Source organism: Schistocerca cancellata, chromosome 6 (genome assembly GCF_023864275.1).
Source record: "Schistocerca cancellata isolate TAMUIC-IGC-003103 chromosome 6, iqSchCanc2.1, whole genome shotgun sequence".
Classification (NCBI taxonomy): domain Eukaryota; kingdom Metazoa; phylum Arthropoda; class Insecta; order Orthoptera; family Acrididae; genus Schistocerca; species Schistocerca cancellata.
Window position 1 is genome coordinate 192,123,959 of NC_064631.1, and position 15,766 is coordinate 192,139,724.

At 38.0% G+C, this 15,766-nt stretch overlaps 1 protein-coding gene across 1 annotated transcript in view; it reads right to left on the reverse strand.

Moving 5' to 3' along the window:
* Window positions 1–15,766, reverse strand: part of LOC126088243 (dynein intermediate chain 2, ciliary-like) — a 396,539-nt gene that overhangs the window by 44,625 nt on the left and 336,148 nt on the right. The window contains exon 11 of the mRNA XM_049906373.1: window positions 10,940–11,170. Coding sequence (XP_049762330.1) covers window positions 10,940–11,170 — 231 coding nt within the window. The remainder of the gene's footprint in view (window positions 1–10,939; window positions 11,171–15,766) is intronic.

Here is a 15,766-nt window from a genome sequence, read left to right on the forward strand (position 1 = left end):
ATTCACTTCTAAACTTATGGTTTTCAGGAGGAAGAGTTTTGAGTTGTGGTCGCTTGTCATATTATCTGTAACAGCCCATGAAGACACATTGTTGACAACATGACAATTTGTCACAGTTACATGTTTGTTTATTTCTGTTCCTACTCTGGTTTGGTATGTTGACATCTGATGTGGATTGTTCAGCACTTGTGGATCCAATTCAGCTATTGCATTTACCGGTTCCACACTTCTCTCACCCATTGCATGGCCGTGCTAGACCACAGATTTGGGATTATGATTTAGCATAATAAGGTACTTTCAGTTTCATCGCACCTTCTTTTTTTTTTTTTTTTTTTTTTTTTTTTTTTTTTTTTTTTTTTTTCATGGAGACACCAACTGGTGTCTTTTGCAAACGTCATAGCATTTTTTTTACAAGTTTAGTACAGTCATATATACATATGTGATTACATATACATGTCCGCCCCAGTAGCTGAGTGGTCAGCGTGACGGATTGCCGTCCTCCGGGCCCGGGTTCGATTCCCGGCTGGGTCGGAGATTTTCTCCGCTCAAGGACTGGGTGTTGTGTTGTGTTCATCATCATTTCATCCCCATCCGGCGTGCAGGTCGCCCAATGTGGCGCCGAATGTAATAAGACCTGCGCCAAGGCGGCCGGACCTGCCCCGCGAGGGGCCTCCCGGCCAAGGACGCCAAACGCTCATTTCCATTACATATACATGATACAAATGTACCATTGTACCTAATAAGGCACAATATTGGATGTTAGATCACACCTATTACAAATATTCAGATTTTACACAACTATATATATATACTTAAAAACGTGGATGGATATGTGTGTGTGTGCGAGTGTATACCCGTCCTTTTTTCCCCCTAAGGTAAGTCTTTCCGCTCCCGGGACTGGAATGACTCCTTACCCTCTCCCTTAAAACCCACATCCTTTCGTCTTTCCCTCTCCTTCCCTCTTTCCTGATGAGGCAACAGTTTGTTGCGAAAGCTTGAATTTTGTGTGTATGTTTGTGTTCGTTTGTGTGTCTGTCGACCTGCCAGCACTTTCATTTGGTAAGTCACATCATCCACATCATCTTTGTTTTTAAGTATATTTTTCCTTCGTGGAATGTTTCCTTCTATTATAACCATATATATATATATATATATATATATATATATATATATATATATATATATATATATATATATATATATAAAACTATGATGATGAAACTTACCAAACAAAAGCGCTGGCAGGTCGATAGACACACAAACATACACACAAAATTCAAGCTTTCGCAACCAATGGTTGCTTCATTGGGAAAGATCTGAAATGAGATCCATCCTTCATGAAATCCTCCCCACTCCACCAAGAGTGTCTTTCCGCCGTCCACCTAACCTTCGTAACCTCTTAGTTCATCCCTATGAAATCCCCAAACCACCTTCCCTACCCTCTGGCTCCTACCCTTGTAACCGCCCCCGGTGTAAAATCTGTCCCATGCACCCTCCCACCACCACCTACTCCAGTCCTGTAACCCGGAAGGCGTACACGATCAAAGGCAGAGCCACGTGTGAAAGCACCCACGTGATTTACCAACTGACCTGCCTACATTGTGAAGCCTTCTATGTGGGAATGACCAGCAACAAGCTGTCCATTTGCATGAATGGACACAGGCAGACAGTGTTTGTTGGTAATGAGGATCACCCTGTGGCTAAACATGCCTTGGTGCATGGCCAGCACATCTTGGCACAGTGTTACACTGTCCGGGTTATCTGGATACTTCCCACTAAGACCAACCTATCCGAACTCCGAAGATGGGAACTTGCCCTTCAGCATATCCTCTCTTCCCGTTATCCACCAGGCCTCAACCTCCGCTAATTTCAAGTTGCCGCCACTCATACCTCACCTGCCATTCAATAACATCTTTGCCTCTGCATTTCCGCCTCGACTGACATGTCTGCCCAAACTCTTTACCTTTTAATATGTCTGCTTGTGTCTGTATATGTGTGGATGGATATGTGTGTGTGTGCGAGGGTATACCTGTCCTTTTTTCCCCGTAAGGTAAGTCTTTCCACTCCCGGGATTGGAATGACTCCTTACCCTCTGCCTTCAAACCCACATCCTTTCGTCTTTCCCTCTCCTTCCCTCTTTCCTGACGAAGCAACTGTTGGTGCGAAAGTTTGAAATTCTGTGTGTGTGTTTGTGTGTTTTTTATTGTGTCTGTCTACCAGCGCTTTCCCGTTTGGTAAGTCATGGGATCTTTGTTTTTAATATATTTTTCTCATGTGGAATGTTTCTTTCTATTTATATATATATATATATATATATATATATATATATATATATATATATATATATATATATATATATATATATATATATACACCTAAAAACAAAGATGATGTGACTTACCAAATGGAAGTGCTGGCAGGTCGACAGACACACAAACGAACACAAACATACACACAAAATTCAAGCTTTCGCAACAAACTGTTGCCTCATCAGGAAAGAGGGAAGGAGAGGGAAAGACGAAAGGATGTGGGTTTTAAGGGAGAGGGTAAGGAGTCATTCCAGTCCCGGGAGCGGAAAGACTTACCTTAGGGGGAAAAAAGGACGGGTATACACTCGCACACACACACATATCCATCCACACATATACAGACACAAGCAGACATATTTAAAGACAAAGAGTTTGGGCAGAGATGTCAGTCGAGGCAGAAATTAGCGGAGATTGAGGCCTGGTGGATAACGGGAAGAGAGGATATATTGAAGAGCAAGTTCCCATCTCCGGAGTTCGGATAGGTTGGTGTTAGTAGGAAGTATCCAGATAACCCGGACGGTGTAACACTGCTGAGGGACTGCGTCAGCTTTCAGACAACACCACATACAATGTGGCTGAGGGACTGCGTCAGCTTTCAGACAACACCACATACAATGTGGCTGAGGGACTGCGTCAGCTTTCAGACAACACCACATACAATGTGGCTGAGGGACTGCGTCAGCTTTCAGACAACACCACATACATGTGGCTGAGGGACTGCGTCAGCTTTCAGACAACACCACATACACTCCCCAATTCAGTAGTTAACCTTTCCTCCAAACCTCTCTCCCAATCCGAAACCTCTGTCCTATCCAAAGGCCTCACCTTCAGCCCCACTCCCAGATTCAACCAAACAGCCCTCGTCAAAGATTTACTGTCCTACACTCGTACTCTCTGCTGGAAGTATCACTTTGCCACGAAGAAAAATGATCCTAATCCTACCCCTAATGATCCAACTCCCCAAGACACTATCCAAATTGAACCCTGCCTGGAACAGTTCCATCCTCCGTCACAGCGGGACCCACCTCCTCTTCCTCAAAATCACCCTCTCCAAACCTTCCAGGAATTTCTGACTTCCAGCCTTGCCTCTCAATCCTTCTTAAAAAACCTTAATCCTACTCCCAACATCACCACTGCTGAAGCCCAGGCTATCCGTGATCTGAAGGCTGACCGGTCCATCGTCATTCTTCCGGCGGACAAGGGTTCCACGACCGTGGTACTTGATCGTCGGGAGTATGTGGCTGAGGGACTGCGTCAGCTTTCAGACAACACCACATACACATCTTGGCACAGTGTTACACCGTCCGGGTTATCTGGATACTTCCTACTAACACCAACCTATCCGAACTCCGGAGATGGGAACTTGCTCTTCAATATATCCTCTCTTCCCGTTATCCACCAGGCTTCAATCTCCGCTAATTTCAAATTTCCGCCACTCATAGCTCACCTGTCATTCATCAACATCTTTGCCTCTGCACTTCTGCCTCGACTGACATCTCTGCCCAAACTCTTTGTCTTTAAATATGTCTGCTTGTGTCTGTATATGTGTGGATGGATATGTGTGTGTGTGCGAGTGTATACCCGTCCTTTTTTCCCCCTAAGGTAAGTCTTTCCGCTCCCGGGACTGGAATGACTCCTTACCCTCTCCCTTAAAACCCACATCCTTTCGTCTTTCCCTCTCCTTCCCTCTTTCCTGATGAGGCAACAGTTTGTTGCGAAAGCTTGAATTTTGTGTGTATGTTTGTGTTCGTTTGTGTGTCTGTCGACCTGCCAGCACTTCCATTTGGTAAGTCACATCATCTTTGTTTTTAGGTATATTTTTCCTTCGTGGAATGTTTCCTTCTATTATAACCATATATATATATATATATATATATATATACTATAATTTATTTCAGTTTAATATTAATATTCACTTAAAGAGTATACACACTTGTCAATCAAGAAATATTTCAGTTTCACTTTTGAATAAGTTCACTTTGTGGCACCTTATAGAGCTCGGTAATCTGTTGTACCGTATTTGACCACTAATGCATGGACTATGGTCTGTTGTTTTTAATTTTGCTCTTTGTCTGTAGTAGCAGTCTTTATTTCTTGTATTATAGGCATGCATATCAGAACACTTTGTTGCTTTGTTTTGATGTGTCACAAAAAATATAATTAATTTGTAAAGATACAGTGAGTAGACTGTGAGGTATTTATGATGAACAAAGATTTCCCTGCATGAATCTCTATATCCTAATCCATGGATAATTCTGACTGCTCTTTTTTCTGTAGGGTTAATATTCTGTTCATAGGTATGTCGGCAGCACAACCCCATATCTCTATCCCGTAATTAATCTGTGGAAAAATGGTTCCATAATAAATTGTTTTTAAGGTCTGATGTGGAACTACTTTTGATAACTGGCTGATTAGATGTAATGAACTGCTGATTTTATTGCATAAAAATTTGATATGGTTTACCCAATTTAGATTTTCATCTAGGTGAATACCTAGAAATCTGCAGCCTTCTGTGTTCACTACTTCAATTCCACCTATGTTACTGATAGAGGTTTGGTGTGAGTTTGTAAGTTTAAATGGCAATAACTGAGATTTACTGATATTAACATTCAAACCTCGATCTTGGAAATAAGTAGTTATTTGATGTAGTCCCTCAGTTACTACCAACGTTAACTCATCATTTTGTTTACCAAGAAATAACAGTGAGGTATCGTCTGCATAGGTTACCAATTGGGAGTTGAAAGGTTGCTCTATATCATTTATGTACACTAGGAAAAGGAAAGGGCCCAAAATTGAGCCCTGGGGTACACCTTGTGTGACTGTCTCATATTTGGACCGGAAATTAATGATCTGACTGATTATTGATTTTGTAAGTCAGCTTTGTGCACTGCTTGTGGTTAAATAAATATGTAGCCAGCAATTGTATGGATGCAGCATTTACATTGTATGACTCAAGTTTACTTAAACGTAACTCATGGTTTACCGAGTCAAAGGCTTTAGTAAGGTCTAGAAATATGCCAGCTGTTTGCATTCCTTGATCAAGGGCACCATACGTTTTGTGAAGAAATTCCGTAATTGCTGTGATAGTACTATGATCTTTTCGGAATCCGTGTTGTGTCTCTATTAGGAACTTATTTTTCAAGAAATAGTCACTAAGTTGTGTCAGCAGCACAACTTCAAATACTTTGCTGAAGACAGGTATTAATGATATGAGCCTGAAATTTGAAACCTCTTCCTTGGATCCTTTTTTATGCACTGGTTTAACTGTGCTCCATTTCAATACATTTGGAAATGTATGTTCTCTGATACTGCTGTTTTCCAGGTGGGTGATTATTTTAACTAATTCCTTATTACATTTTTTAATCACGATACTACTCAAACCATCCCATCCAGATGAGACCTTATTCTTTAGGTTATTTATTATCCTGCCTATTTCTTTTTCACTTACTTGTTTGAATTCAAAAGGTGGCTCTTCAAAGGGGCAGAGTTTTACGTCACTACTCACAATTGTGTTATTAACTGGACTGACAGCTGCAGATATAAAGTATTTATTGAAAACATTGCAGACTTTATTAGGATCTTTAATTGTATTTCCTTCATGTCTTATATTTACAATTTCAGTTTCTGGTTTCAGTGTGGCTTTGCGAAATTGATTTACAATTCTCCATGAGGTCTTGGCTATATTGTCTGATTGAGCTATTTCACTGCTGTGTATCTGTTTTCTTAGATTTGAAAGCTCTTTCTTAAAGATTTTCTTGGCTTCGTTGTACTTGGACTTAAAAACCTGAAGATTTGTTGACTTGTGTAACACATCCAGGTCCTGGATGTTTTGCCTGAGTTTTATCATATTTGCTGGAAGTATCAGTCTGTTGGTTTTTGCACTTTGGTTATGGGTGAACACTCTTTGTATTTTCTTAACAGAGTAGCATCTGTCAAAGTGTCTTAGCATAGTATCATAGAATTTGGCCCATTTGTTTTCAGATCCTTCAGTCTGGTAAACCAGATCTCAGTCCTCTATCGCTAATTTATTTCTTAGGGCAAGGATGTTACCCTCTTTTAGGATTCTTTTATTTTCGATAACTTTTGTCATTTTTGGGATGCTTGTGTTTACATACTCTACAAGCTGGCATTTCTGGTCAGAGTAGTGAAAATCCATATTCCAGCACCTAACACTGTCTTTAATATGTTTACATAGTATAACATAATCAATTCTGCTGGATGTGGACTTTGTTACCCTGGTATTTACTACATTTATGAGATTATATGAGTTAAGAGTATCTATTAACCTCATATTACACAAACTGGAAGATTTTGCCTGAATATTCAGATCACCAAGTATAGTTCGATCACTGGGACCACAACATCCCACTACTCTACTAAATATGTCTATGAAGCTAACTACATCAGCCTTTTATGGATGATAAATCCCAATAACTTTATGTTTTCTCATAACCTCTCTACACTCTTTGGTGTGGACTTCAATGCCTGTCACTTCAATCAAGCCTTCTTTGTTGTACTGGTCTAGATAGTTTATTTTCTTGTACTCGAGATTCTCACTAATGTAAACTGCCACACCACCACCCTTATGTTGCTGTCTACAATAACTATTTGCTAAGGAGTAGCCCTCTAGTTTACAGTAAATAATTTCATCAGATTTTAATCCATGCTCAGTTAACACTACTATATGAGGTGACTGTTCATTTACAAAAACCTGTAATATATTAAGCTTATTTCTAAGGTACTGTATGTTTAGGTGCATGAGCCTTAGTGGTATTTTTAACTGGTCACTCTGATTATCTTCCTTTAAAATGCACTGAGTTGGTTTACTTACATAAGTTCTGGATCCAGGCATTAAAAGTGTTCCTGTTCTTTGGCGATCTTGCATTTCTCGATCTACTACCCAACCTGGCTTCTGTCTGTCTAGTTGTCAAGGTAGCTGTTGAGGTGCCTTCTTGCGCCGTACAGTCCGAGGAGTTGCCGAACTGCCTGTTGTTGCAGTAACTGGAGTTGTATACTCCACCACATTTGATTGAGTAAGTGATGCTGAAGAGTCTGCAGTTGATGCCACAGCTTCTGTTGTTTTAACTAGCTGGCTTGGCCAGTTGTTTTTACCCGGTCCTGGGAATTTGTTAGTTGCTTTCCTTTCCCACAAAAACATGTCACTTTGAACTCTGGGTTTTATTGGTCTTGAGGATCTTCTAGGAGCACAATGTGTTTCTGGACTTTTGAATATCCTGTTGCTGCAAACTGATCTTCCTACTCCATTGTTCGTTACTGTCCTCTTGACAACATTGTGGTTGATTTCTGGTACTGTAATTTTTTCTTGCTGTGGTATTATTTGCTCAGTTCCATCTGGATCCTTCCACTCAAGTGATATTGCAGGCTTTAGTTGATTTTTTGGAGAGATGACTGCAAGTAAAGTTCTGGCCATTTCTTCCTTGCCATTAGCATTTAGGTGTAGTCCGTGAGAAGTGTACCAGTCTCTGTTCTCAGGGACTGTTACAAACTGAGTGTTTTGGAAAGATTTCACTATTTTGGCTATTTTCCTATTTGTTCACCTGGTTGCGTCGTTCACACAAGACCAGCTTTCAAGATCATATCTATGGGGTATCCCTACTATGCTGAAGCTTAATTAATGCTGATGTTATAGCATTTAATGCCTTGTCTGCTTCGTTTTTGGCTACATCATTTGTGCCACCCCAGATTATAGCAGCAACCAATAATCCCTCCAAGTAGGAAGGAACTTATGCCCTCACTGAAAATATCGGTTTGTTAGCAAAGATTTTCCTGATGCCATTATGATCTTTAGAGTTACTGCATGCTTATTGAACTGTTGCATGATTTTTGTCATAACATTGTCCTTGTGTAGCACAACTATGTTTGTCATTGGGGCCTTGCTTGTGAGTACCGCCTGAGATGTGGATGGGAACTATAATATTTTGTGGTAATTTGTCTATAATTCCTGTATACACAGTATATCTATCCATAAATCTTCAGCTATCTTCATGATGTCCGTCATCCCAGCAGAACATTAATTTGTGTTACTTTTTTTTGCAGTTCTCTGATGCATTGTAGATAGTCTAGATGAATGTGATCCATCAGAAACAGCTGGGCACCAGGGAAAAGTATTCTCTCATGAGACCTTGCCAAGTCACAGTAAACTTCTTCCAGACTCAGTGTTTCTTGTCTTTGCATGAAAATTTCAACAGTAGCTCAGAGAGACCATTCACATTGTTAGGAATATTAGTTACTCAAAGGACAATTCTGTCAGCTGTGTATGGAACAGGAGAGATGTGCAATCCGGAATGTATGTCATAGGGCAAGGAGTATGCTGGGGTTATTCAGTCAAGTTAGTTTCTTACTGTCTTCTAGATGCTTGTACAGTCCCTCTGATTGATTTTGTTGCTTACTTTCTCTAGTTTTTTGTCTATGTTTTTCAGTGTTTTGTTTTCTTATTTTATTACCTACAATTGGCTGATTTCTGCAATGGTATGGGATTTTTGATCCAATTTAGGGAAACATGCTTGCACCACAGCCACAGCAAAGTAAAGGCAAGTCATTTTGTCATTATATAATTATATGGGGAATTATGGAATTATTTCAACATCCTTTTTATCAATCACATGTTCATGATAGCAACTTTTGAATGTTTCCTATAAACTCAGTGATAGTAAAGGCTCAACAATTTAGTAGTCCAGTATAATTTTCACATACAATTTACTGAAAGAAAAGCATTAGTTGGTAGTACATGATCTCAATAAAGTCACAGTTAAGTTAACACAATACTACAGTCAGACTCAAATCAATCATGTGTTCATAACAGCAGCTTTTGGATATTTTCTATAAACTCAGTGACAGCAGAGGCTCAATAATTTGGTAGTCCAGTTTGACTTTCATACACAATACATAAAACCGCATTACTTTGCAATACATAATCTCCTCAGTAATGCCACAGTTAAATGAACATAATATGATAGTAAGACTCAATATAATGTGGACTGCTTTGTTAGTTTATCAAATAAATAATAAAGGAAATGAAATAGAAATATCAGAATACAAGATGAAAGAACAGCAATAATAAAATTTTAACAGGAAATCACCATTCTGCAATAACAACTATTAAATGGGATGGACAGGCCAATTCAAATTAATATGATAAGAAAAAATAAAATGAAAAACTTTAGGAAACCCAAGAAAAAGAAAATGTACTAAAAACCAGTCACAGTGAAAAATTCACTTAAAGAAAAGAAGAAAATTGGCTATTTAGGAAGTTGAAGTAAAGGACATGTAAAAAGCAGGCAGGCATAAGAGAAAAAAGCTCTTCTTTATAAAATACATGTTCTGTTGTCAGTTATTAATTAAAAAACTGAGAACAGAGTTAGCTGATTTATGCACTTAGGGAATAGTTGAATATGGAGTTGAACTATTGGATATGGCACAATGAAAAATAATACAACATGGGTTTCTGCAAGTGAGACCGAATGAATAGCAAGAAATAATGAATTAAACAAAACTGTGATACGTAGAGCAGTGAGGAAAGATGTTGTTGCAAGTCCTGCCTATGATAAGAAGTTTATAAGATGTTATCAAGCATAAGAAATTTCAAAATCCATGGAACGGTGGAGAATACAGTTATAAAGCTAAATCAACAGTGCACTATGTACTGTGACCACGTTAAAAATTCATTGCAAGCTAGATGGAGAACTGGACAACTGGATCCAATTAGAATATATCCAAAACCTGTCAACTACAATTAATGGAATGAATACTGCAGCATATGAGAGGCAGAAAGCAAATTAAATTTTCACATGGGATAGACTGGTTGTAAATACTATTATTTATGTAACAGTGTTAACTCATATCTTCAATGCTGATTTGACAGAGCTTGATAATACATCCAAAGGTCTATAGGTGGAATGATGTATTTCCTGCACAGCAAAAGAGATGATCCAGAATTCTCACTGAAAATGACTTCAGCATCCAGGGGAAACTATCTGGATTCGACATGCCTCAGGCAATTTGGACTATCTCCAACCACATCCAAACAGACCATGGAATATGTGCAGATTCTCTCCATAAGTTGGCAAATCTTCATCACCATCTTGTAACTGTTGTGCAAAATGACAGACAATTGCTCATGTTTATCAACTTGTCCACTATGTGTATATAAGGGTTCTTCTGGAGACTTCCTGACAATGAATAGTTGTGTAATAAATGCAAAAAGATGTCAATATTCACTTTTATAACTGTTATCATTTGTGCAATATTGTGCTGGATAGCTGTGATGAAATGTTTATTTGTAGTTGTTTAGTATTCTTTGTACATGTGTAGCTGTTCTTGTGATTCAAAACTCTTAGTATGCTATATGATAAATAAATAATAAATAACGAAATTCACTTACTTAATCTTAATTCTCATTCTTTCCTCTGTTTTTTAGTTAACAAATAATGATATATTAACAATGAATATATGTAAAAGCAAAAAGTAAGATAGTAAGTACTGAGAAGCCATTCGGTCTCTTTGTGATATTATAGTTCACCCATGTGAATTTTCTTTTTGATATAGTTAGTAATACACTACTTCACTCACAGCCCCTGTTTAGTATGTTATAGTTTGTTAGTTTGTCTTACCGTTCATCTCCAACCAGTAATGCTGGTATTTTGTAATTGAAAGTGATTTTTGAAAGTCTATTCCTTCTTGCCGAGACAACAAACTGGACACATATTGGCCTATATTTGTCAATATTTAAGTCAAACACATGAACTCTTCCATCAGTAATAGCAGCAAAAACTGTACTTGAATAAGGTGCCCATTCCACATCTTGAACAGGATTTCCCAGATCAAATATATAGAGAGGGTCACTGAAAAAAAATCGTTTACATATTTATCAAAGGTGAGTAACAGGCTCTTGCCACTGTCTCTGACAACTCAATAACATTTTCTGTGTATGTGTGTGTGTGTGTGTGTGTGTGTGTGTGTGTGTGTGTGTGTGTGTGTGTGAGAGAGAGAGAGAGAGAGAGAGAGAGAGAGAGATAGAGAGATAGATAGAGAGAGAGAGAGAGAGAGAGAGAAGCTATCGTCCCATAGTTATTGTTAGTAATTGTAGAATGCAGTGAATTAACATTGCTAATTTATAGTTTATGTGGGTGGAACCCGGAAACACAACTGAGATATTTCTAATGCTCTTCATAATTCATTCATCACTTCTGTAGTAGCTTTTGTTGCAGACAGCATTCAGTGATGCAGAATGGCCTATTTCAACAATTAAACATCATTGTTCTGCTATGTTTTCATTTGTTCTATACAGGATATATATAAACATAATACCTTCAGGAACATGGTATCGGTCAAGTTTCACATTAACAGACACAAACAACTACAAATGGTTATTTCTTTAAGTACATTAATAACAAAATTATGAGCAATGTTGACCTCCTGATGCTATACTATAAAGATTAGACACTTGGCTTTCAACTTCTAAAATAAAGACTCTATTCATGGAAGCAGAAGACTTTTAAGCTCCAGATTATAGTGGAGCAGCACAACAGAACAGAGCACAGCTGTGCATTGGGTAGTTGCTGAAGCTCCACTTCATGTCTGCATACAGTGGAGCAAGGGAGCAGTACGGCAGCTTTAAAAGCAGAGGCCACGATGAGTTTGCATCTGGTGCATGTTATATCATATGCTGCTGCATACCAAATTTAGCTAACATATTAATGTATTCTTTAAACTTTACAGGGCATCCATGACTCACTCCATTCTTGAGAAAATGTATTCTATATGGCACACTCTGTTCCACTCACATGGCCAAATCATAAAGTGAGAATAAAATATCCGTAACTCTTTTGGTGTTCACATTACAGGTGATTTGTTGTTCAATTCGTGGAAGGAAATGTTTAATGGTGACAGTGCTCTTTTATCACAACAGCCACGAATATATAGTTTCAGCAGTAAAAACATTCTCACTGATTTTGCATGGCCACAGAAGATGGTGTGGAATGGTTCTCTTCCATTGGGTGAGAGAGCTATGGATATTTATTGTGATGCACGGAACTCCTGCAGTACAGATAAAGTGGGACTGGATTCATCACTGTTTGCTGGTCGGCTTTTGGGGCAAGAGAGATTCTCCTGTAACAACCAATTTGCAGTTCTGTGCATTAAAGCTATAATTGTGTGAATCTTTCTGTTGTGCCTATCGCGACTCAGCATCTCCGCTATATGTTGAGTAGTAGCTTTCCTTCTCTGGTATTGTTACAAATTCCTTATCTGTGTGATATACAAGTAATTACAGATTTTTCCAATGGAATAATATAATTTTTAAGGGTCATCAACAGCTGGTGAAACAAGAATTGTTACAGATTTTATAAGCAGAAGTTTTTGAGACTGAGCTCTGACATTCACAGTAGTATTCACAACCATTGTAAGAAATGAGGAGTCAACTACCAAAATATGGTTGGATTATCTCCAGTCACTCCATTCTCAACATTATAAATGATTTATATAATGTACAGAACTTTCCAAATGCAATCGATATTGACAGAAAACACATTTGTCTAGAATGCCCAGAAAATTCTGGTACAATGTTTTGTAGCTTCTTTCATTCAGTCATACTCAAGCAGTTGCAGTTTCTAACAGAAAATTCATTAGAATCAATTTGAAGGGTGTGGGAAGTGAAACAATTGTGATAGATCTACTGCATTTTGCTTGATGCTAGAAGGGGAGTTTAAATTGCCAGACTCTCCACTACTAATGACATCATTTCTATTACCTTTTGCATTCTTTGTAGATGAGTCTTGTCCATTGTTAAGGCACTTTATCAAATCTTACAGCTGACTGGCTTTTCATCCAGGGAATGAATATTTCAGGAAACACCTTTGCAAGCCATGATGATTAATTTAATGTGCTTTTGGAATAATGAGTGCTAAGTGGAACATAATCTGGAAGCCAACAGAAACTTCACCACAATTTTCTGACAATGTTGTAAAATGTACATATGTTGTGTCAGTGACCTAGAAGGATCTCCAAGCATCATTGAGTAACACAGGGCTGAAAAAGAGCATTCTGTGCAAGTCACTTATCAGACAGGGCAAAACTGTAACAGAGCTTCAAATAAAGCTGTGCAAATGAGAGACAGTTTTTCAAATTTATTCTCACATAGCAATACATGATTTTTATGTGTTTGCCAGCTATGCTGTTTCTTATTATTACCTCTTGTTTTAAGACAATGAAAGAAATAAGAAGTTAAGGAAATGTATTCTGTTCTTGTAGTCTGTAATTCTGCTGCCATCTCATGAATCAGCTATGGTGATTGCTGTCTCATTGGTCCCATAAAGGACCATAAGTAAACCCACCTGCTAACAAGTTATCCACTGATGCCATTTGCTCATCAGTACAACAAAAGAAACACAAGCACCAGCAATAGTATTGCCTCTGCTGTCCACAGAAACAGCCGTAATGCTGTTGGTATTTCCTGAATGCTGCTGGAGTCACTCAAATGCCCTGGTTGCTATTCTCAGATACAAACATGTGTGATTCACTCTGTGCTGATCTGTGCCACTCTGCTCCACATCACTTGGCTTGCAGTGCCAATATAGTCACACACATTGAGTGGCACTGATTTGTTTTGCCAGCATTTCTCTACTCGGTGTACTGCGCTGCTCTGGTTGTTCAGCACTGCTCCACTATAAATGGATCCTAAGCCATACCATTTTAGTTTTCCTAGCAGAATTCTATGCCCTATACCATCAAAGATGTTGGTAAGATTACAGAAAATGCCAACAGCATAGTTTTCATTGCTTAGTTCTCCTAGAATCAAGTTCATGAGATTGTGCATTGCCTTCTAAGTGAGCATTTACAGAAATCAAACTGAGTTGTTGTTACGAGGTTATTATCAGTATGGTGACTCAGTATTCTGTTGTAAACGACTTCTCAGACATTTTTGAGTATACTGGAAGAAGCATCTATAATTAGAGGTCAGTTGCATATCTCCACTTTTGTATATTGGTGTTAGTATTGCTAGAAAATACACCTTGACTTGACTGAATGCACAGGGAGGTGCCATCAAGTCAGAACAATATTTGAGTACTTTAGGTGAGATGTTACTATTGCCAGAAGGGTTACTGCTTTTTAGTGGTATAATGATTTTTGTGCTCTCTCTAACAAACGAGTTGGCAAAAGTAATATCTGATGGTGGACTATTTATTGCCTGTCTAAGTAAGTTTATTAAATCTGTTTCAGTTGATAATTTATGTCCTCTTCTCATCAGCTTATGTTAGGAAGAATTTATTGGAAACATTTAATCAAAATATCATCAGTCTTACTGCTACTCACATCTGGAAGTTCACTATCATTTACCTTGCTGAATTTATTCAGTTCAGGCCTAATAATGCTCCAAATTACCCGTGCCTTGTTCTTTAAACTTTTAATTTTTGTGCATAGAACATGGTTTTAGCCTTTTAATGCCAGACTGAAGAATTTTTTTCAGTACCACTTTTAATAGAGTTTAAATCTCATACAAAACTAGTCCTTTATATTAAACTTGTTTAGCACCCACTTTTTTTTCTTTAATTGAATTTTATGTTGTTCACAAATTGCAACACTTTCTAAATTTTTCAAGCTAATTGTGGCCATGGTCTTTTTCAAATGTACTTCTGACCAAAAATCAATTCTGGTACCTAGGGTCCAAAGTTTTTGTTAACCATGCGTTTTGTGTACCTGTTGTGGTATTTCCACAGTCTTTCATTCCCTAACATATATTTCTTTTTATGTAACTGAGAAGTAGCCAGTGGTCTAGCCATGTTGGTAATACCGATTCCCAGCAGAACACCAAAATCAAACAATGGCTAGTACTTTGGTGGGTGACCATCTGGGGAAAACTAGGTGCTGTTGGTCTTCAGGACACACAAGTCACTGAAGTGGTGTCTAATTGAAAGTCTTGCACCAGGTCATGGTGCTACATGACACTTTTTAATGAGAAGTGAAATACTAATTCTCAGTTTTCATAGATATAGCTTTAAAATTTTTTTTATATATAATGAAATATTTTCTTAAAAAGTTTCGCCCCCTATTTCACCCTCTTAGTGGTCTAAAACAATGAAATGAATATATTTTTATTTCTAACAGGGGAGGCAAATACAAATTTTCATAATTTATCTTTGAAAATACTTTCATAATGAAATAATCCCATAAAACTTTTCATCTGGATTTTACTCCATTAGGGAGTTGTATTTCCAGAAACTTTCACCCACTCTTTTATCATCTTAGTGGTTGAATCCCCAAAAATGCTGAAACACTTATTTTTTAATTTCTGACTGAGAAATCAAATACCAATTTTTGTAGATATAGCTTCAAAATTGCCTTAATAATGACATTTTTCAAAAAGCCTTTCATCCATTATTTCATAATTAATAAATTGTGATCTGAGACTACATCTGCTCCTAGGTATACCTTACAATTCA